Here is a 21,767-nt window from a genome sequence, read left to right on the forward strand (position 1 = left end):
TGGCGCCCCTGGCTGCACTCTCAGAGGCTTGGATTTGCCCCTGGCTAGAACAATGACTTTAAAAACTGACCTTTTGATAATTGTGAATCAGAGCCCAAAGCGCAGCTGCTCCAATCCTCTGTGCATGTTGATTCTCGCTTTCCAGACAGGCAGCTAGCACACTAATGACTTTTTCTAATAATAAACACATTAGGGGAAAAAAAACAAAAGTTCAGTCCCAGACATCACAATGCATTCTGATCTTGGACTAGTCAGATACTCCCTTTGCCCCCACCAGAATACATACAAAGTTGGTATCACTAGACTGTGGCTAAAACAATCTGGTAAACCATACGTGGGAGGACAACCTCACAACAAACTATCTTCATGACGGGCACAGAACAGTCATGGCAGCCTAATTCTTTTGGCCCTAATTCAACAAAGGCACATTCATTTAAACAACAATAGTGCAGAAGTAAGTAATTATACAAAGAGTTGTATAAATGAGCTGTTCAATTATAGCTCACATTTTGGTGTGCAAGAAAACAGATTTGCTCTTATGATAAATTATAAAGACCATTATACAAACATCAACAGCATGTATTACTATATAAAACAATAATCAAGAAATACCAAATTAGTTAAGCCTTTTAAAAAAGGACTAAACATTTTAGAGAAATGCTTTTGTGTATTTATGTGTCAGAGGAAAAAGTGATTTAAAGGCATATCAACACACAAGATGTGTCCCCTTTTTGCATAGCTAGGCAGAGTGTGAAATCAAGACTTACAAGTTATCTGCAGCATACTACTCATTTTAAGGTAAGACACAGAGAAGTCCAGTCCCAAGGAGATTTGTCAGGGTGTTTCAGAAAAGTATATGAACGTATCTTATTACTAACTTTTATATATTTTATTGTATCAAATTATTTTTCCTCTAAAATCTATGTTTAAAAGCATGTTCCATTTTTTTTTTTTTTTATTTTTTTTTTCAACGTTTATTTATTTTTGGGACAGAGAGAGACAGAGCATGAACGGGTGAGGGGCAGACAGAGAGGGAGACACAGAATCTGAAGTTGGCTCCAGGCTGTGAACTGTCAGCACACAGCCCAACATGGGGCTCGAACCCATGAACTGAGATCATGACCTGAGCTGAAGTCTGAAGCTTAACCGACTGAGCCACCCAGGCACCCCTCTTAAGCATTTTTAATAAAGTACATACATAGATCAATTAATGTGATGCCCCCACTGATGATGCAACAGGATAAATTTTTAAAAATACATTTCATTGTGAAATATAACACGGTTACAAAAAAGGCACATTAAAATAGATATGAAGTGAGCACCTACGTACACATATAAATAACCCCAAGAGAAAAGATAACAGTAAAATGTAGCTAGATAAGTAGGAAATGAGTTTTACTTACTACTTTTCTTCTTAGTATAATTGATTTAATTACATATTTAGGGATGCCATCTTTATAGTTTTCAGAGCATAGGACTTTCACCTCCTTGGTTTTTATTCCTAGGTATTCTTTTTTGGCACAACTGTAAGTGGGCTTGTTTTCTTAATTTCTCTTTCTGTTACTTCATTATTAGTGTATAGAAACACAACAGTTTCTGCATATTAATTTTGTATCCTGCGACCTTACTAAATTCATTTATCAGTCCAGTAGTCTTTTTGATGGTCTTTTCTATATATATATCATAATGTCAACTGCAAAGAGTGACACTTTCACTTCCTTTCCCATCTGTACGCTTTTTCTTTTTCTTGTCTGTGGCTAGGAATTCTAGTGCCATGTTGAATAAAAGTGGTAGAGAGGGCACATCCTTGTCTTGTTCCTAATCTTGGGGGAAAAGCTCTGTTTTTCACCACTGTGCATGATGTTATCTGTGGGTTCTTCATATTTGGCCTTTATCATATTGAAGTACGTTCCCTCTAAACCTACTTTGTTGAAGGTTTTTATCATGAATGGATGTTATACTTTGTCAAATACTTTTTCTTCATCTATTGAAATGACTGTAAGGCATTTATCCTTTCTTTTACTGCTGTGATATCATATTGATTGATTTGCACATACTGAATCATAGTTGAAACATGGGAATGGAATGAATCCTACTTCATCTTGGTGAATGATTTTTTTTAACGTGTTCTTGGATTCGGTTTGCTAATACTATGTTGAGGATCTTTGCATCTATGTTCATCAAAGATACTGGCCTAATAGTTCTCTTTATTTGTAGTATCTTTATCTGGTTTCGGTATCAAGGTAATGCTGGCCTCAGAGAATAGTTTGAGAATAGGTATAACTCTTATTTAAATGTTTGGTAGAATTCACCTTTGAAGCCATCTGGTCCTGGATTATTGTTTATTGGGAGTTCTTAATAACTCATTCAGTTTCATTACTGGTAATCAGTCTGTTCAAACTTTCTATTTCTAACTGATTCAGTTGGGGGAGGTTCTATGTTGCTAAGAATCTGTCCATTTCTTCCAGGTTGTCCAATCTGTTGCCATATAATGTTTCATAATATTACAATTCTTTGTATTTCTGTGGTATCAGTTGTTATTAATCCTATTTTTGATTCTATTTGAATCCCTCTTTCATTTTTTTTTTTTTTTTAATGAATTTGGCTAAAGGTTTAGCACATTTGTGCTGATCTTTTCAAAGAATCAGCTCCTGGACTTCATTGTTCGGTTCTACTGCTGTTTTGGTTTCTATTTCATTTATTTCTGCTCTGGTCTTTATTACTTCCTTCCTACTACTGGTTTGGGGTTTTGTTTGTTCTTTTTCTAGCTCCTTTAGCTATAAGGTTAGGTTGTTTACATGAGATTTTTCTTGAGGTAGGCCTGCATTGCTCTAATCGTCCCTTTTAGAACAGCTTTCGCTGCATCCCAAAGATTTTGGACTGTGGTGTTTTCATTTTCATATGTCTCCATGTATTTTTTGCTTTCCTCTTTGATCTCCTGGTTGATCCAGTCATTGTTTAGTAGCATATGATTTACCTTCCGTGTAAATCTCCAGAGTTTTCCTTGTGGCTGATTTCTAGTTTAATAGTGCTGTGGTCAAAAATGATGTATAGTAGGACTTCAAACTTTCTGAATTTGTGAAGACTTGTTCTGTGGCCTAATATAGGATTTGTTCTGGAGAATGTTCCACGGACACTTGAGAAGAATGTACATTCTGCTGTTTTAGGATGGAATGTTCTGAATATACCTGTTAGATCCGTCTGATCTGCTGTGTCATTCAGAGCCACTGTCTGCTTGTTGAAGTTCTGTTCAGATGATCTGTCCATTCATGTAAGTGGGGTGTTAAAGTCCCCTACTATAACTGTGTTACTATCGATTATTTCCTTATGTTTGTTAGTAGGTGCTTTATGTATTTGGGTGCTCCCATGTTGGGTACAAAAATATTAATAGAATTTGTTTGGCTATTATTTCAAATCTTTCAATTTTTCACTTTCCTATCATCTGCAAACATTCCCAAGTTTGTCACTTATTTTTCTAAATATGGTATAACTAAATTTATCTTTAAATCTGTGTTTTATAATTATAATATCTGAAGCCTAGGCAGATAAGTTGGTATATTTCTCCCTGCTGGTTCTTCCTCATGTTGCCATGTTTCCCGATGGGATTGGTCACATTTAACTCTATACTAGTTAATACTTCTGAAAAATTAGTTGTGGAGGTTCTCTGAGGCTTAGTGTGCACTTGTCCTCCATCCATCAGAGTGGCAGATTGCTTCTGCTAAGCACCCAGAAGCACTGTCGATCAAGGTTCGGCTCAAACCAGGTCACAGGCCACTCAGTCTATGCATCTGTGGGGTGCAGAGCTGTGGGGAGCAGTCTGTGGTGCCCGTTCTCACACTTGTTCTTCTTTTCTTTATAATCACCTGGATGTGGGTTGGGGGACCAATTTAATTTTGATTCGTCTTTCCCTTAAGAGGCTAGGTCTTTGGGGTTTATACAATACAGCCAAGATGGCCCCAAACTCCCCCTGTCGTGGATACTCTCAACTGTATTTCCCTGACTCCTTGGCATGCCTGAACAAAAGCCAAGCATACAATGTTGGCAAATGTCCTCGAGACAAAAAAATGCACATTTCATGTATATATTTTATGTCTCTCTAGGCACAGACTTTCAATCAAAATGGGCCTGGGACTTTCCCACTATCTTTTCAGTACTTCGATTTTAAGGTAAATTTTGATATATTTTATCTAGCATATTTTTGTTGTTTTCAGAGCAGACCTTGCCTGACATTTATAGAAACAAGGAATACTCTGGCTCTATTTTTCCAAGCCTCACAACCTACTCTATTCCTGACCATCAAAACCAGAGGTTTGGGCACTAATTATCAGAATTATGCAGTCTTACATGGTAGATTTTTAAGCTAGGTGCCTCTGCTAAGCCCTCCCTCTGGATCCCCAAGTGGAAAAGGCCTGTGACATGCCTCCAAAGATCCATACAAAAACTGCACAGTTGCTGCCTCTTATCCCTGCCTTGGAGGCCCCGATCTCATGTCTGTGGGGCTGAGGAAGCTCCTTCTTACCAAAAGTTTGCCCATGTGCTTTAAGCTAAGGAAGAAGAGAGAGCATCACTGTTACAAAGAAAAGCTAAAAATAAATCCAGAGGGGAAATGCAGACTTCTCCTCGAGTTCCCTTAAGCTGTCCTTTTTCCAACTCTCTTAGTAAGAAAATTGCAGTGAGTAGTCCCCAAAGAAAAAACTTTCTGAGAAAGAATAACTAACAGATGAGAGCAGGCATGGGAAAAGATCCCTCATGTAGCTACCTCACTGCCCTATGTGGCAGGGCCTATCATTATCCCTCTCTACCAAACAAAGGGCTGAGGCACAAGCCCACGGCGGCCAGCACAGCATCCGTAGAGGAGTTATGGAAAAGCAGAGCTCAGATCCACAGTTCATCTCACTACGTTAAAAGCTGACTGAGCTTCTAAAGTCTTTCCCCATATTTCCAGCTATCCAATAATTATCAGAAAAAGAGAAGCACCAGCACACACGGGAGAACATAAGCAGAATCACTGACACTCACTTAGAAACTCCACATGTCACAGGAAAACACCTCTAAGAAAACACTAAGTACAGAACATGAGAGGAAAACACAATTAGCCCATCTGGAGCAGCCACTACGCTCCATAAATGGTTCCAGGCACTTCATGTGTGTTTATAAACTGATTTCTAGAGCCCGCCTCTTTTTATTTCCCCCAAACAATGTGATGCCTCCTTATAAAACTCCCTCCCTATAAACGTCACACTCTACTCACAGAAACAGCACATGGCTGCAGAAACAGACCTTTCCATTTCCCTCTTTCTGTTTCAAAATTATTCTGAATCCTCACCTCCACCTGTCCTACATCGCAGAGAATCGGGTCTCTGTAAGGCTAATTTCACCATTTGGTCTTGGATCCTGAACTCTCCTGCCTACTCAAGAGCTCTCTCAATCACTGAATATTCACTGAATGCTCACCAGTGACAGGCACAATTCTAGATGCCAAGTGAAGAAAAAAGACAGAAACCTCTTGACCTCCTAGGAGCTAATGTTCTAGTGTGGGCAGACTAGGAATGAACAGATATATGCCAAAAACATATAGTATCTCACCTGGTGGTAATGTCAACAGGGAGGGAGAGGAGAGAGTGAGAGAGAGAGAAGGACGGGAGGCAGGAAGAAGGATGTGGGGGTTATCACGTTGGCAGGTTGGTCTGAAGAGGCTTCACTGACACCGCAGCATCTGCTCAAAGACCCAGGGGAGCCAGGAGAACAGAGATGGGAGAAGTCAGGGTGAGGCCAGAGAGCGCCCACGCCAGGCTCCTCCTCCCTATCACCTCCAGGATCCAGTGCAGCCACCAACAGCAAGACTCGGTAACCCCGGGAAGACTCCTGGCAGCCACTAGAGGGCTGGAGCCATGTCTGGTTCATCCCTGAGGACAGGGGTCACACCTGATTCGTTCCAACGGCCTCTGCCTCCCACACTGCCTTGAACACAGTGGTGCTTAATAAACAGTTGGCAGATTACTTATAAAACATTTTGTGTTTTACTCTAAATGGAATACTGTAGGAATGACCACATGTATAAATGGGTGTGTGTGTGTGTGTGTGTGTGTGTGTGTGTGTGTGTTTGTGTGTGTGTGTGTGTGTGTGTGTGAGAGACGTGAATACTCACCATTAGCCAGGATCTTGGGCTTATTGGCAGGACTGAAGCAAATATTATGAAAAATAAGGAGAGGTATACACGGGCTGCTCTTATGCTTGTATTTGCTCATCTCTGTAAGCAAGTCCAAACAGCCATCCAGCCTCAGGATCATTTGTTGGCCATCTTCTCCAAGTGAGATATTCAAGAGTAACTTCAACCAAAGAATGGTCAGATTACTGAGATGTTTATTTCCTCCTTTTGGCAATGTTAGAGACAGAAAGTTCTGTAAGAAGTTACTCTGTGGATAAACAGAGAGAATATTATTTTCTTCTTGACTCTTTTCATTATTTTCTTTGTCCCTTGGAGACCAATTAACTAGCATTCTGCTCTTCTTTTCCCAACTTTAATTTCTCCTTCCTCCTAACAACTTCCAAATACTCCCATCTAAACTGTTTCCAGGTATAAGTGAAAAAATTAAGGAGAACAAAATAGTGCTCAAATTTTTAATTCTTACTAATTCTTTCCTGACGATGGATAAACTAACTACATATAGTCAACTCTTAATTATTTAGGATGGATAATTCCAGTTGGGGATTATTTCAGGCCTCCTGAGTTCTCTCTCTCTGCCTGCCTTCTGGCAATTTTGCGACTCATTAAAAACTATCCTATGGGGAGGAAAAAGAAAACAAAACCCAAGTCAGTCTTGGACACCAGTTAACAACTCTAGTAGTACTGAGCAGACCAGAATCTTTATAGCTACAAGTGTGCTTAAAAATAAAAAAAAAAATCTGGGGGAGCCTAGTTGGCTCAGCAGGTTAAGCGTCCAGCTCTTGATTTCAGCTCAGGTTATGATCTCATACTTCATGGGATTGAGCCCCATGTGCACTCTGCACTGACAGTGCAGAGCCTGCTTGGGATTCTCTCTCTCTCCCTCTCTCTCTGCTCCCTCCTCGCTTGCATGCACTTTGTCTCTTAAAATAAACAAACAAACATTAAAAAAAATTTTAAAGCGCAACTGAGCGTCCAACTCTTAATGTCGACTCAGGTCATAATCCCAGGGTCGTGGGATCAAGCCCTCCATCGGGCTCCACACTGACCATGGAGCCTGCTTGACATTCATTCCCTCCCTCCCTCCCTTCCTCTCTCTCTCTCTTTCTCTCTCTCCCTCTGCCTTGCCCCCTGCTCACACTCTCTAAAAAGTACAATAAAATAAAATAATCTACATGGATATCATATATTCACTTTACCCCCACTACTTATCGTTACAGATGATTTCTCATGGCTACATGCCACCCTAGTAAACTTATAGAGGGGTATCAAAAATATCAGTTGGATATTTTGACCGGAGAACAGAAGTGTGATCACTTAACTTTCTTAACTGCCCGGAATACCAGGCTATCTCTCATCTCCCTCCTGCTTAATAATCTATTCTGGCCTATTCCTGGGTTCTCCTGCACCTAAATCAAGATGTTGGCTTGAATCTATTAAACACATTTAATACTGTTACATAAAAGGACTCTGAGTCTAAAAATGAAAGGATATAGAAATGCTGACTCACTATATTGTGCACCTGAAACTAATATTATTAATTGTGTGTGTTAACCAACTGGAATTTAGTAAAAACTTACAAAAAAAAAAATGAAATTAGCTACAGAAATATTAGCAACATTACCCAAGCAACAAGTAAACTGTGAAACCACATGCCCACTTTGCATTGCACTGTCACTCACACCTACTTCTCATTGCTCAGTCCAAATTGACGCCTTCTAAATTTATCCCTTGCCTTTCCTGTTCAGCTACATTCTACCATGATATTGGAGATCTGGAGTGGACACTAGTGATAAAACATATGGCAGTGCTTTCAAGTATAAACATACTATGGGCATTCCTTCCCTTTGCTGGAGCTAAAGATGCTTTTAGACAATTTCCTATACCATGTGGAATGTAGAGAAACATGGTGGAGAGAAACCAGACACTTTAGAGTCTTGTTGTACAAAAGTGCTGGTTACGTCTTCTAATGCCCATAGCAGGGTAACAGAGAGGAAGAACTGTTAAATACCCAGGGCTCTTTTAACAGAGGAGCAGAGGAAGGCTCGGGGGTTTCCTAACTAGAGCAGAGGAAAAACAACTTGACTGAGCTGCACCTGAAACACAGTCACATGAAATATATATCAATATATGCTTGAGTACAGGAACAGAGTCCTGCATTGAGAGTGGAGGACACCTTAGAGATCATGTTGTTTAACCCAGTAAGTTTTCAAATGAAGCAACCGAAGCTTAAAGAGAGAAGGTCTCCTGCTCAAAGTCACATGTCAAACCCGAGATCGGCAACTGGTTCGGGAGCTCCTGTTCTACTCCAGAGGGGAGCGGGGGAAAGCACTGCCCCCGGCCCGTGCTCTCACACGTGTAGGGACGGGGCTACAGACATCCAGTGCAGCGTGACGTGTATATCCACCTGTGGTTCTGGTGGGATAGTGGGTCCCTGATTGCACCTTTTGCCAATTTATACAGTGTGAGCCCTCCCACCATGGCTGATTTCAAGATAGCACCGTGATGTCAACTGGGTCACAGAATTCCTGAAAATCAGCAATGATACTCATGAGTCAGCCTGAGTTAGCTCCAACACACCACTGAAAAGATTGTTCCTTAGTAAAACTGCTATTTATTTGGAGGTTGCAGTCAATGTGGGTTTTTTCTGGAGGGGGTGGGGGTGGGGGGCTGACACAGGAGAGGAAACGGAGATTCAATTCTCATGAATACTGTCAACTTTCATAATTTGTCTTGGCCTCCATATAAAGGAACAAAAACACTCAAAGTACTACTCGTAAATAATAGACATGATCATATTCACAATGTACAGGATCTTCCAAATTAGGGATTCTGGTCATACATATCTAAATATAATCTCACTGAACATGTGTATTACAATTTGTTTAACTCATTCAATCCCTTGCAAAGTACCCTAGGTTAAAAATCAGTGATAAGAAGTCAAGTTTTGGCACTGGAGTCCCACAGGACTGATAACATCAGTCTAAGCAGGGCAAGATGGCTGTCATTTCACACATTGTTCTGACTATGTAAACTGAACTGAGATCGCTACTGTTTCATTTGGTCTATGTAAAGACTGGACATGACTTGTATAATCTCAAATAAATGTAAGACAGCTGTCTTCCTAATTCTAAACCCCTCATTTTTGAGAGAGGTAAAATATGATCCAAAAGTAAGAAGATAAGCTGAAAGGAAGTGTAATGATCATCCTCTAGCCTGTCCTCTCCATGTGTCATCTATCAATTGGCTTTAAACATAGTGAACCCCTTAATCCTTTCACAGTCTTTTAAAACACAGTGTCTTGAAATCATAATAATTTAATCCTAGAAACTGAGTTCTAGATTTTTCATAAATGTTCTTGATTAGAAGGATTATACTACTCTTTTTTAAGATATGAAGGACAAATTAAGTACTTACTTTCTGAATTACTCCTTTACAGTCATGAGACAAGGCCAGGTTCGAAAGAAACATAAAAACCATCTGCTGAACTGCAGTGTTCTCAAGAGGCATCTGGGAAGCCAACTTCAGGATACACCCCATCAGAGAGGTGCCAGGCGCTCCTCTATAGGCAGCTTGAACTGGATATGGCCCACAACTTGACCAACAAAGAGAACTGCAACCTTAAAAAACATAGCCTATCATAATGTCATCTTAGTTTCACTATTTAGTTAAAAAACCTGGGGCATCTGGATGGCTCAGTCATTCAAGCGTCTGACTCTTGATTTTGGCTCAGGTCATGATCTCACAGTTCATGAGTTTGAGCCCCGGGTCAGGTTCCACACTAACAGCATGAAGCCTGCTTGGGATTCTCTCTCTCCCTCTCTCTATGCCCTTCCCCTGCTTGCACGCATGCACTCTCACTAACAAAATAAATAAACTTAAAAAAAAAAAAAAAAACCTAAGTAGTGAAGCATATCTGCCTACTCAATGACTTATCCACTAATCTATGAACTGCAAATCAGCAGGGAAGGCTAGTGTTGACATCTACATACAGCCTGATGGATTTGCCGTCCTCACTGAGGGTCTAATGATCTAAATTTTTTTTAATGTTTATCCATTTTTGAGAGAGAGAGAGAGAGAGCATGAGCAGGGGAGGGGCAGAGAGAGAGGGAGACACAGAATCCAAAGCAGGCTCTGGGCTCCAAGCTGTCAGTACAGAGGCCGATGCAGGGCTCAAACCTACAGACTGTGAGCTCATGACCTGATCCAAAGTCAGACACTCAACCGACTGAGCCACCCAGGCACCCCTCAAAAAGGCATTTTAAAACACTAGGTTTATTTTTTCTTAATGTTTGTTTGTTTGTTTTGAGAGAGGGAGAGAGAGAGACAGACAGAGACAGAGAAAAGAGGGAATCCCAACCAGGCTTTGTACTGTCAGCGCAGAGCCCGACGCAGGGCTTGATCCAACGAACTGTGAGATCATGACCTGAGTCAAAATCAAGAGTCAGACGCACAACCAACTGAGCCACCCAGGTGTGCCTAGATTCATTTTTTAAGAATAAATATGCATAAGAGGTTTTTAAATAGTTCCTTAAAAATACATCTAAATAAAGACCTGTGCAGAAGAAGAGAATTTTAGAAATGGGGGTAAGTTGGTCCAATGCCTTCATTTTACACAAGAAAAAAGAAAAGGAGGAACGCGATAATCCTGGGGTGTGTCCACAGGACGTTTGGTACCAGCCATGTATGCTAGATAAAGGCCAGAGCTCAGAGAACAGTGGCTTGTTCAGAGACACACAGCTCACAAGCAGCAAGAGCCAGAAGCGTCAAGTGGTTTTCCAGAATCCAGTGTTCTCTCAGTAAATTAAACAACCGTATGGGATTTATCAAGGGAGGAAACCAACCATATAAGAAGTAGAAATTCATTTTACTGCATTGTAACATAAATCTAAATGTAATTAAGTTATGACAGTCCATTCAAGGAGGCTAGCTTAAGTATCACTAGATGAGAATCAAATACATTCTGCAAAGTAAAGTCATAAAAGGCAAGTAAACACAAATAGATATAGTGGTCTTGCCTGTATTCACACCAAATCGCAGTATCCAAATAGCAAGGTTTCCACTAGATCCACTAAATGATGGAGTTTTGCTTGAAAACAAACTAGATAGGAAAATAAAAAGTTTCTTCTCCCATTTAGTAACCTAACCACAATCTCATATTTACAACAATTTTAAGTAAAAAGTGACATATAGTTTCAAAAGATTTAAAATGTTTCTTTTACTCAGTATTTAGCAGTTGTTTTTCTTTTTCCCTCCTTACTTCCCTAAGCCCTAAACTAAGTAGGGAAGGTGGGTGGAGAAGGACAAGGTGCCCACATGGCACAGGAGACAGCTCTGCTGCACGGGCCGAGCCACCAGCAGTGGTGGCTGAGGGACTCAGCGAGAGGAGACTGTCCAAGCAGAAGTACGGACGAGGAAGTTGGAGGCAGAGCGAAAACAAAACCACCTGTGCTGCCGTGCACTCCATGCCCCACAATGAAAGTTCAGGAGTTAAGAACTTGAAGGTCTGCTGATGTCACGGGGCCCTGCTGGCCAGAGGCCCATGTCCCACTGTCAAGGAGTAAACTACCCTAAGCACATGGGAGTGAGTAGATGGACTCTGAACTGTTTTGAGTTCCCGTCCTTTCTCTGTGCATCTTTTGGCAACTGAAGAACCAGCTGCTGAGCTGCTGGATGGTGGCTGGAAGAGAGCACACACACATAGTGACTGGACCTCAAGTGCATGACCCTGACTTTCCAAGGGGACGTGACTGCTGCCAGCAGTCCTACTCCACCTCCCGGGCAGGCCTGCTTTCCCTCAGCTCAAATGGCTAACTTCATGCTTTCTCCTCTCCATCTCCTTTTCCATCACCTCCACCCTTGCCTTCACTCACTCTTAGCTGTCAGCCTCTAACATTGCACGGCCCTCAGCAGCTTCTCAGTACAACATGTGTTGAGGGAGTGACAAGAGGTGTCCCAATGGCATCCGCTATTACGAGGCCAACTGTATCTAGAGCCACCTTTCATCACACCAGCTCCTACTCTAGAGTCCATAAAAGTTTTAACCTTTATCTGGTTCTTAAGGTCTTACATCGTTAATTTTCACTCTCTCGATTTCCCTATGAAATTCAATTTCCCACTGCCATATAACCAGGTCGGTTTCTCCCTCTCTATTCCCTGAGCTGCCTAATGAGTCCTCCTGGCTGCACAAACACATACTAAAGTATCTTGTAACACCCATAAGAAAGTTTCCCTCTCACCAACATGCCCTCTGTAAGCAGGAGAAACACTTCAAACTGTGTATTTGTTTTTCGGTTCATTTTCACAGCATTACATAAAATTAGTATTTTAGTTTATTACCGAAAGGCAGAATCGGGATCTATTTACCATTTGGAAAATTTGCAGTGTAGACACAAAGTAGCTGCAGGGCAATTTGCATCAATGAATCATCCATCAAAAGCCAAGGCCAGAGTGAGTGCAAGACAGGGACCAGATGAGCTTCAAGAGCTGCTTCCTATTGTGAGAAAGAAATAGTGTGCACATATGAAAATACAAAATTAAAATCAAATAAAAAAAACCTGTTATCAATATATAAGGAGACAAAAACTGAATTTATCTTTGTTCCAGTTAGGGCAAGCTGGCACAAGAATCCTGCAGACAGATTTAGCACCTTGCCCAGGACTGCCCTGACCATGAGCCTGACCAGTCTCAGGAAGTGCCTTTAACACTGGGGTGACCACAATATACAACTTAGCTAAGAAATGTTAGAAACCAACAAACAAAAAAACATCAAAACAGCTCCTAAACATGTAAATTAAACAGGACAATGATATCTCACTACATTGAATAAACTCTCATAAGTACTCTAAAATGATTAAGAAATGGGATTTTCTGGTTAAGAAAACACTCTGATCAGTTCTGAGTTCTCCCCTCCACCTTCTCTCTCCTCTGTGTTTAGGTGTGTGTGTGTACGTTGGTAAGTGTGGACAGATCAGAAGTAGAGTACTATTTATAAATAATTGGAATATAGTAAAAGCCAAAATACTATGTCAATCAATAAATTCTTATGTAATTCATAGTCTTTATTACAAAGATCAGTTACCCCTAGGACGGTATTATGTATAAAATCTATTTGCAGTGGGGCGCTGGAGTGGCTCAGTCTGTTAGGCGTCCGACTCCGGCCCGGGTCATAATCTCAGGGTTGGTGAGTTCCAGCCCCGCATCGGGCTCTGTGCTGACAGCTTGGAGCCTGGAGCTGCTTCAGATTCTGTTTCCATCTCTCTCTGCCCCTCCTCTACTCGTGTTCTCTCTCTCTCAAAAATAAATACAATTAAAAAAAAAATCTGTCTGCAGTAATGAGCAATTTTTTAAATGAACAGGAATTACTAGGCAATTCATAGACCTTATGTGCACACATGTAGGTATTTATATTAAATACACACACCCTATACAATTTTATGCAGCATCAATGGTAGAAGAGAGTAGGAAGTTATTACCAGTGTTCACCCCTCTCCATAAGCTCTGAAGTCATTCCCAGTGTTAGTTATTCACCCCACTCTTCATAAGCTTGGAACACAGCCCCACGATTACGAAGACAGAAATAATTATGTATAAGCTCCGTCTCTACCATTCTGTCCACCTAGTTTATCTGTATATTCATCTACTCATCCTTCCTGCCCGGAAGTGCGGAGTAGGTGTTCCTATGCTGGTGGTCAGGAAGTCCATCTGTCTTCTGAAACACAGCCTCCCCACCTCCTCAGAGACCTTCATCCATCAATCAGTCCTCTTCTTCCCGTCTCTTTAACAACTAGTCCCCAGTTTGCTCACTTCTGTTTATATTCAAGCAGTTTACATGTTAGGAGAAACAAACAGTCTAGACTAACTTCCTTTAATGCTGTATGTCCTAAATTATTAATGCTGCTTTTCATGACCAAGGTTCTTATTGCTTTCACTTCCCATCTCTTACTTAATCTTCAGCTTAGTTCAATTTATTTTCTGTCCTGACAGTGCTACCAAGACCACCCTCAGCACTGTGGCATCTATTAAAGATGTACTCTTAATTCATTTCCATGTAGCCTCTCTGTCCTGGAACATCTCCAAATGCTCTCCAGCACTCCCATCCCAGTTGTTTTCCATGTTTAGTTTCTACAGATATGACATAGGCTTTCGTATATACTCTCTTGGGAAATTTCAACAGTTTACACTGGTAACTCCTAATATCCCCCACCTATATCCTGTTCAGAGCCCCAGACCCTTGTAATCTACTGATTACCAGCCATTTTCCACCTGGATGTCCCAAAGACCCTTTATATTAACACGTGTGAACCTGAACATTACAATCGCTCATGCCTACAGTCTGCTCTATTATGCGCACTTGCATTAAAGTAGAGCCTGGAAATCACTCTATATCTCTCTTTTCTCTTCAGTATCTCCCCACCCTCCTTCCCTTCTTCATCTGCCCCAATTCAGGGCTCATCACCTCCTGTCTGACTACTACAGTCTCCGACCTCTAACCTTCCCCACAGTTCATTTACCTTCCAGCCACCATGATCTTCCCAGTATGGAAACCCCTAATGTCCCACGTATACAGACAATGGGGTGAGGCAGCCATGGGTGACTTGGTGAATTACCAAAGCATACCCAACGGTTAGTACTGGGAGCATGTGATACTCCTCAGGAAGTTGGAACAGGAAAAGAAATTAAGAATCTTTGCCCCACAGGACTGTATTATACTCAAAGAGCAATCTATCTGCTCTTTTTTGGATTTATTCCTTATTAAACAACTTGGAAATGTAAAAATGCTTTGAGTTACTGAGAGATTACACTTTTCATAGATGGCTAATGTGATACACATGTGAACACTGTATTTCAGTACCCAGCTAGTACCTCATAAATCTATATAAGCAGAGCTGACCTGGAACGGGTTCCAGAGTATTCCCAGGGTAAGGTGTCATGGATTAATATCAACTACATCCAGCTGCAAGCACATTATTTAGCATAATGGATCACAAATTTAGTAAATGACACCTCCATTTTGAGTAAAGAGTTCATATATTGAGAATTTTAGTGAAACGTATAAACAATTCTCAAGTTGTTCTGAAATTCAAATTGCTAGCAATGTGTCTTTAACAAATTAACACAGCTTAAGGATTATGTTCAAAATATTCTTTTTCCAGATAAGTTTTTTCTAGTTTTATCACAAGTAAAAGCAAAAAAGACAAGAACGTTTTTAAAAAATGAAACTCCTGTAATTTATCTTTCTCTTATTCATTTCCCACAGTATTTCTCTGTGAAAACTAGTGTTGTATCACTATGACAAAGCAAATCAAAGCACCCAAGACACCATAACCTGCCTAACAGTTCCTACCGTGGTGTTCTAAGTGACAGCACCAAAGCTCACAGACACAGCAGCACATCTCGATGGTTCCCAGGCAGAGGGGCGGAGTCACTGGGCACAAGAAGCCAGAAGGGCTGGCCGTGAAGCTCCCCCAGGTGAATAGGGCCGGGCCCAGCAACAGCAGTATTTTCTGCCCAAACGAGAGACACACTTTTCCTCTTTCCTTATGGATACAGACACCTCCACTTATTTCCTGGAGAGCTGCCTGACAACTGTCTTTGAAAGAACTCTGCCTTGGGGCGCCTTGGGGGCTCAGTCGGTTGAGTGTCCGACTTCAGCTCAGGTCATAATCTCATAGCTCACGAGTTCAAGCCCCACATTGGGCTCTCCACTGTCAACACAGAGCCTGTTTTGGATCCTCTGTCCCCTTCTCTCTCTGCCCCTCCCCTGCTCACTCTCTCTGTCTCTCTCAAGATAAATACACTTAAAATTTTCTTAGAACTTTGCCTTATTGGACGTACACAAACATGCATTCCATCTTAGTAAAAAAACAACTGAAATGTGCCACCGTAGAGAAAGACACTCATTTGCTTTAGCTGCTTGAAGTTTTCAGTGATAAAGTTAAAATACCAATATGAACATGAAATGCCATCAATGTTGAAGAATAAGGTGCATCTATTTCTGAGAATTAACAAGGAGTTTAAGGACCAATCAAATGCATCTAAAAACATTTGAAGAGTTTTTCATGTTTCTTCCTATATTATCTCATATAAAAACGAAACTTTAATTTAATGGCAGCATCACTATTGAAATTTCGAAAGATCGCTCTACTTACTTTACATTCTTCATTTTGATAAAGACAGTTTCTTAGGAGCTGCATGGCAACGCTTAACTCTTTAATAAAACCGTCCTCCTGTTTAAACAAAAAGCAGTTTAAAAATGTGAACACAGGGGCGCCTGGGTGGCGCAGTCGGTTGAGCGTCCGACTTCAGCCAGGTCACGATCTCGCGGTCCGTGAGTTCGAGCCCCGCGTCGGGCTCGGGGCTGATGGCTCAGAGCCTGGAGCCTGTTTCCGATTCTGTGTCTCCCTCTCTCTCTGCCCCTCCCCCGTTCATGCTCTGTCTCTCTCTGTCCCAAAAATGAATAAACGTTGAAAAAAAAAATTAAAAAAAAAAAAATGTGAACACAATGGCATAGTCCACTTTTTACACAGAGTAATGCCTTCCCCTTTGGGTCACATTACAATGCCAGTGTGCTCTCACTGCACCTGACCACCATAACTTTGAGGGCACTGACAAGCTAATGATCTCTGAAAGATGACCATATCTCGAGAAGTGCATCCGCCACAAAAAAGCTATTTCTGTTCTATCAAGCATGGAGGAACTGAGATATATAATAGGCTCCATGTTTCATCTCAATAAAGTGAAGCAGGTACTGACTGGTTTTCAATCATATCAGGTGTTGGCTGACTTTCTCAATGATGAAGTCAAGAGCCTTTGCCTGGAGAGGAAAAAGGAAAAGAGGCAAGAAAAGAAACTGACAACCATGTAGCCCCCCTCATCAATACAATTATTAAATAAGACTCTTTCTTGGTTTCCTGCAAAATGCAACAGAAAGCAGTTATTACACAGATTGCTCCTATAATGGTCTTAGCTATATACATAAATATTTATAGTTCTAAATTTATAAATACACACTCATTCATCTTCTGAAAAAGCCTGTATGGCAGATCTTTTTATTTGTTTTATTAATTATTAATCATTTATTATCATCACTATTATATAAAAACTGTTATTTTGAGCTTACATGACATGCAGTTTGAACATGAGTCAAACAGACTCAACACTCGAGACATTCAAAAGTCACGGAAGAAAATAAATAGAGATCAAGAGTACAGCTTCAAAACCGCCCAGATATAGGGCAACTATTGGTTTTATCAGTTCCTAATTATATGACTGTGTTGGCCTGAGTGCTCACAACATAACAAATATGACATGCTTAGAACAGGGCCTGGCATACAGAAAAACTTAGTAAGTTATATGTCATTCCCAGTGAACCTAGGCTTGCTTTGAGAGAAATATCTTCATTTGTAGCATAAAAAAAATTATCTGGCAAAATATCATGCACATTCCAAAACGTTTATAGTCACAAAAACATGTAATATCTAAATCTCATTTTAAGATCTTCAAGTGAAAATTAAGTTACACACACACACACACACACACACACACAAAGCCCAAAGTCACTAACGTGGAAATCCCATTAATCTATCTAACTACACCCTTCTTCCAAATTGGATACCCATTTCCACCCAAGAGTGGTGTTATTAATAAGCACAGGACACTGGAGTGATGGTCTCTGTGCCATTCCACCCATCCCGGACATCCGGGACCCACAGTTACCTGTTTCTTCAGCGCTGCTTTCCCGGGCCTGAGAGAATCGAGGTTCAGCTGTGCACCGATGTGCTTCAACTGCTCCATGCAGCTGTCTATTAGGTCAGCTGAGAGACAAAATCCGAGACAATCAAAAAAGAGGTTCCATTGCCAAGTAAGCTGAAACCACATATATCAAATTCTCCAAAATAAAACAGAACATTTTATATTTCTGACCAACTTCACTTTGGTATTTTCAGTGAGGGGTTAATAAGTCAGAGGAAATGAAAGAGAACTAAAATGCTGAATAATTTCAATGTTTTCAATTTATACTACAATACTCTTAAAATCGACTTTATGTTTTGAGGTATGCATAACTTGCTTTAGTAGCAAATCACCATTGAAATGACTGGACTCGGGGCGCCTGGGTGGCTTGGTCGGTTAAGCGTCCGACTTCAGCCAGGTCACGATCTCGCGGTCCGGGAGTTCGAGCCCCGTGTCGGGCTCTGTGCTGACCGCTCAGAGCCTGGAGCCTGTTTCAGATACTGTGTCTCCCTCTCTCTCTGCTCCTCCCCTCTTCATGCTCTGTCTCTCTCTGTCTCAAAAATAAATAAACGTTAAAAAATAAATAAATAAATAAATAAAAAGAAAAAAAAGAAATGACTGGACTCGATGTTGCTGTTAGTCTCTTTAACTCAAAGACCTGTATTCTCGGATCACAGATGAGAAATCACAAAACTCTCCAAGGGAAACTTATGTGAAAATACCCAACAGTCTAACACTGCTGTTACTACTATCAAAAACTATGTGTTTTTTTCAAGTACGCAATATGTGCTGGTGGTTACTAATATTTAATTATTGTGACGCTGAGTAATGTGTTACTTTTAAAGCTCCTCTACTATTTAATATTCTTTAGGGTAAGAATCATTACTCAACAAATAATCTACATACATCATCTTTCTATTTTAAAAGTAATACATGTTCACTGTGTTTCTGTCTGGGAAAAAAAAACAACGCTTTTTAGTAAGACTGAGATTATAAATTCTTTACACTTTGAATCCAAAGAAAATTATAATGAACAAGGAATAAAATAAATGAAATGATAACATGCCATAAAGGCTGATGTGTTGTGTGTCTCACCTTTCAAAGCATGTGTCTGAGCTCTCCTACTGACAGCCAGAAGTGACATCAGTGCATTTGCAGCAACTCTTTTCAGGACATCCTTGGAGGGTTTTCCTTCATAGCACTGCGAAAATATATATCAAACTGCCTTGAAGAAAAACTTAATCTGGAGCAAAACTGTTGTGAATAAAAGATGTGGCCTATTTAAAAGGAATTGCTAGGTTTCAACTACTCCCTGAAATTCACTGGAACTTGATAAATCATTAAGATTTGAGACTGAGAATGCTCTGTGTGACAAGGACTGCAGATGAAATTTACAATATGGAAAAGACCACGATGTGAAGGAAAAATTGTACTTAGTAGGAACACATAGCATGTTCATGCGCTTCATCAAATTCACCAGGGAGTGCACATACATACATGTTAACTTGTTAAAAAGGGTCCTCAAAAAACTGCTGAAGAGGAGAAGTGCCATCAAATTACTTTCTTCTTCAGACACATTCCCCTCCTTCAATTTCCTATTGTACCACTGTACCTCAGGTGATTTGGTTCTTTCCATCTTTCATTTTTTTTTTTTTTTTAACATTTATTTATTTTTGAGACAGGGAGAGACAGAGCATGAACAGGGGAGGGTCAGAGAGAGGGAGACACAGAATCTGAAACAGGCTCCAGGCTGTGAGCTGTCAGCAGAGCCCGACGCGGGGCTCGAACTCACGGACCGCGAGATCATGACCTGAGCCAAAGTCGGCCGCTTAACCAAATGAGCCACCCAGGCGCCCCTTTCCATCTTTCATTTCTACAGTAACATTTATCTGTCACATTACATGCTTTTCAAAAAAATATTTAAATTTTTTTAACTTATGTAAATTTTAAAAATCACTTGTAATTTTGAAAATACTAATATTTTGATATATTTCCCTTATACATTTGATAATTTTGAATTAAATTTTTTTTCATTATTGGGGTGCCTGAGTGGCTCAGTCATTTGAGCAATTTGACTCTTGATCTCAGCTCAGGTCACGATCTCCCAGTCGTGGAATTGAGCCCCCTGTCAGGGCTCTGTGCTGAATGTGGAGCCTACTTGGGATTTTCTCCCTCCGTCTCTCCCTCTCTCCTTCCCTCCCTCTCTCTCTCTCTCTCCCTCCCTCCCTCTGCCCATCCCCCCACTCACACTTGCTCACTCTCTCTCAGAAAAAATTTGTTTTCATTATCAAAAATCTCAAATATGCACAAGAGTAAAGGAAATGAAATCCCAAACGCCCATACTTTTTGGAAATTTTTGGCTGAACAATTTCTAGTAAATACTAAATATCATATACTGTCATATTCCAATATACATAACCAGAAAGCCTAACATCATCACGCCTAACATATTTAACAATAATTTGTTGGTATCAACCTAATATCCAGTCCAAACTCACATTTTCTCTTTCGTCTCAAAAATGTCTCCTCACAGTTGGTTTACTGGAATCAGCACTGAATAAAAGCCCTCACACCACATCTGCGCATCTCCTAAATCTAGGCACTTGTCTTTCTCACACGTCCTGACCCATCCACCAGGGTTTCCATTCCATTCCCCTTATGTTGCTGAGTTGTTGAGTAAACCAGACCAGTCATCCTCTAGGACGCACCACATCCTGGGTCTGTCTGCTTGTGATGTGAACTTGTCTTCTCCGCTCTATATTTCCCATTTACTGGGTGCTGCAGCTCTAAAGGCTTGAGAACATTCAGGTGAGATCTTTTGTGCTAAGAGTGTCATGTGGATATTCACATAAATTTTAATTACAATTTCAAAGAGTTCATAAATTCCAGGTGAAGAACCTAGAAGTTCCTCATATGATTTACAAATATTAGATATAATTCAAATTCATGACTTTTCCTTCTACCAGTAATTTTCAATGGTCCAGTATTAAACTCAAAATGATACAATCTTACATAAACTATAGAAATACACAGACACAGCTTCACTCTTCCTGATTGACCTGTACTTGGCAGTGTGACCCTAGAGGAGCCTGCAGAGTGTGGGGGCCCTTCCAGCCCCACCACCATGGGCAGAGTGATTCCGTCTTAAATAGTGGTTTCAGCACGTAGGCTGTTGCCTCCAACCAGGCAGGTCCCTATTTGGCCAACGAGTTAGATACTAAATGCCCAGGCCCAGGGATGCTTGGCAAAGATCACATTTCACAGTCATGAAGAAGGTGAGGAAAAAGGCAGCAAATTATTTAGGATAATGAATTTGTTTGGAGTATAGTCATTATAGTTAATTATGAGAATCCTAATTTGTCTATAAGCCTAATCTTCACCATTAATAAGAAAGCTGCTCTCGTATACATGCCCTTATTGCACTTTCATGTATTAATGTTTTGAGAAAAACCAAACCCATCTCATTGAAATATATGATCCATCTACTCTGTGCAGATTTGAGGGAGAAAAAGGAAGTTAGAGTTCTAGGGAACCGGTTGTTCACATAGATGTGTCTTTTATTCCCGCATGAAATCTCATCAAAATGATACAAGTGGGATCAAACACCAAGACAGACAGACAGACACTCACACACACACTTACTTGCTCACTGGCTCACTCACTCACATGACAAGTCTGCAAACTAGCAAGCAGAAAGATGAGTGGCAAATGCATCAGCAGGCTCGAGAACACAGAATGCCACCCCTGTCCATACGATGGATTGCCAACAGCTGAGGGAAGTGAGAGCAAAGGAGGACAGTTCGAAAAGACTCTGAGAAGCAGCTCAATGAACAGATTCTGCCCCCCACCCGCCAATCTCTGCACAGCC

General features: G+C 40.7%; 1 protein-coding gene across 3 annotated transcripts in view; it reads right to left on the reverse strand.

Annotated features, from left to right (window-relative positions):
- The window catches only part of RTTN (rotatin), a 163,345-nt gene that overhangs the window by 2,453 nt on the left and 139,125 nt on the right, over window positions 1-21,767 (reverse strand). For 2 of the 3 annotated variants that reach the window (XM_045459641.1, XM_045459640.1), the window contains exons 41-47: window positions 18,995-19,100; window positions 17,885-17,982; window positions 16,318-16,395; window positions 12,533-12,659; window positions 9,584-9,786; window positions 6,149-6,416; window positions 71-174 (exon numbers count right to left, since the gene is read on the reverse strand). In XM_045459641.1, coding sequence (XP_045315597.1) covers window positions 71-174; window positions 6,149-6,416; window positions 9,584-9,786; window positions 12,533-12,659; window positions 16,318-16,395; window positions 17,885-17,982; window positions 18,995-19,100 — 984 coding nt within the window. Of the gene's footprint in view, window positions 1-70; window positions 175-6,148; window positions 6,417-9,583; window positions 9,787-12,532; window positions 12,660-16,317; window positions 16,396-17,884; window positions 17,983-18,994; window positions 19,101-21,767 lie in introns of those variants that run through there. The other variant, XM_045459642.1, reaches the window with a different exon arrangement.

The sequence above is a fragment of the Leopardus geoffroyi genome, chromosome D3, assembly GCF_018350155.1.
Source record: "Leopardus geoffroyi isolate Oge1 chromosome D3, O.geoffroyi_Oge1_pat1.0, whole genome shotgun sequence".
NCBI classification, from domain to species: Eukaryota; Metazoa; Chordata; class Mammalia; order Carnivora; family Felidae; genus Leopardus; species Leopardus geoffroyi.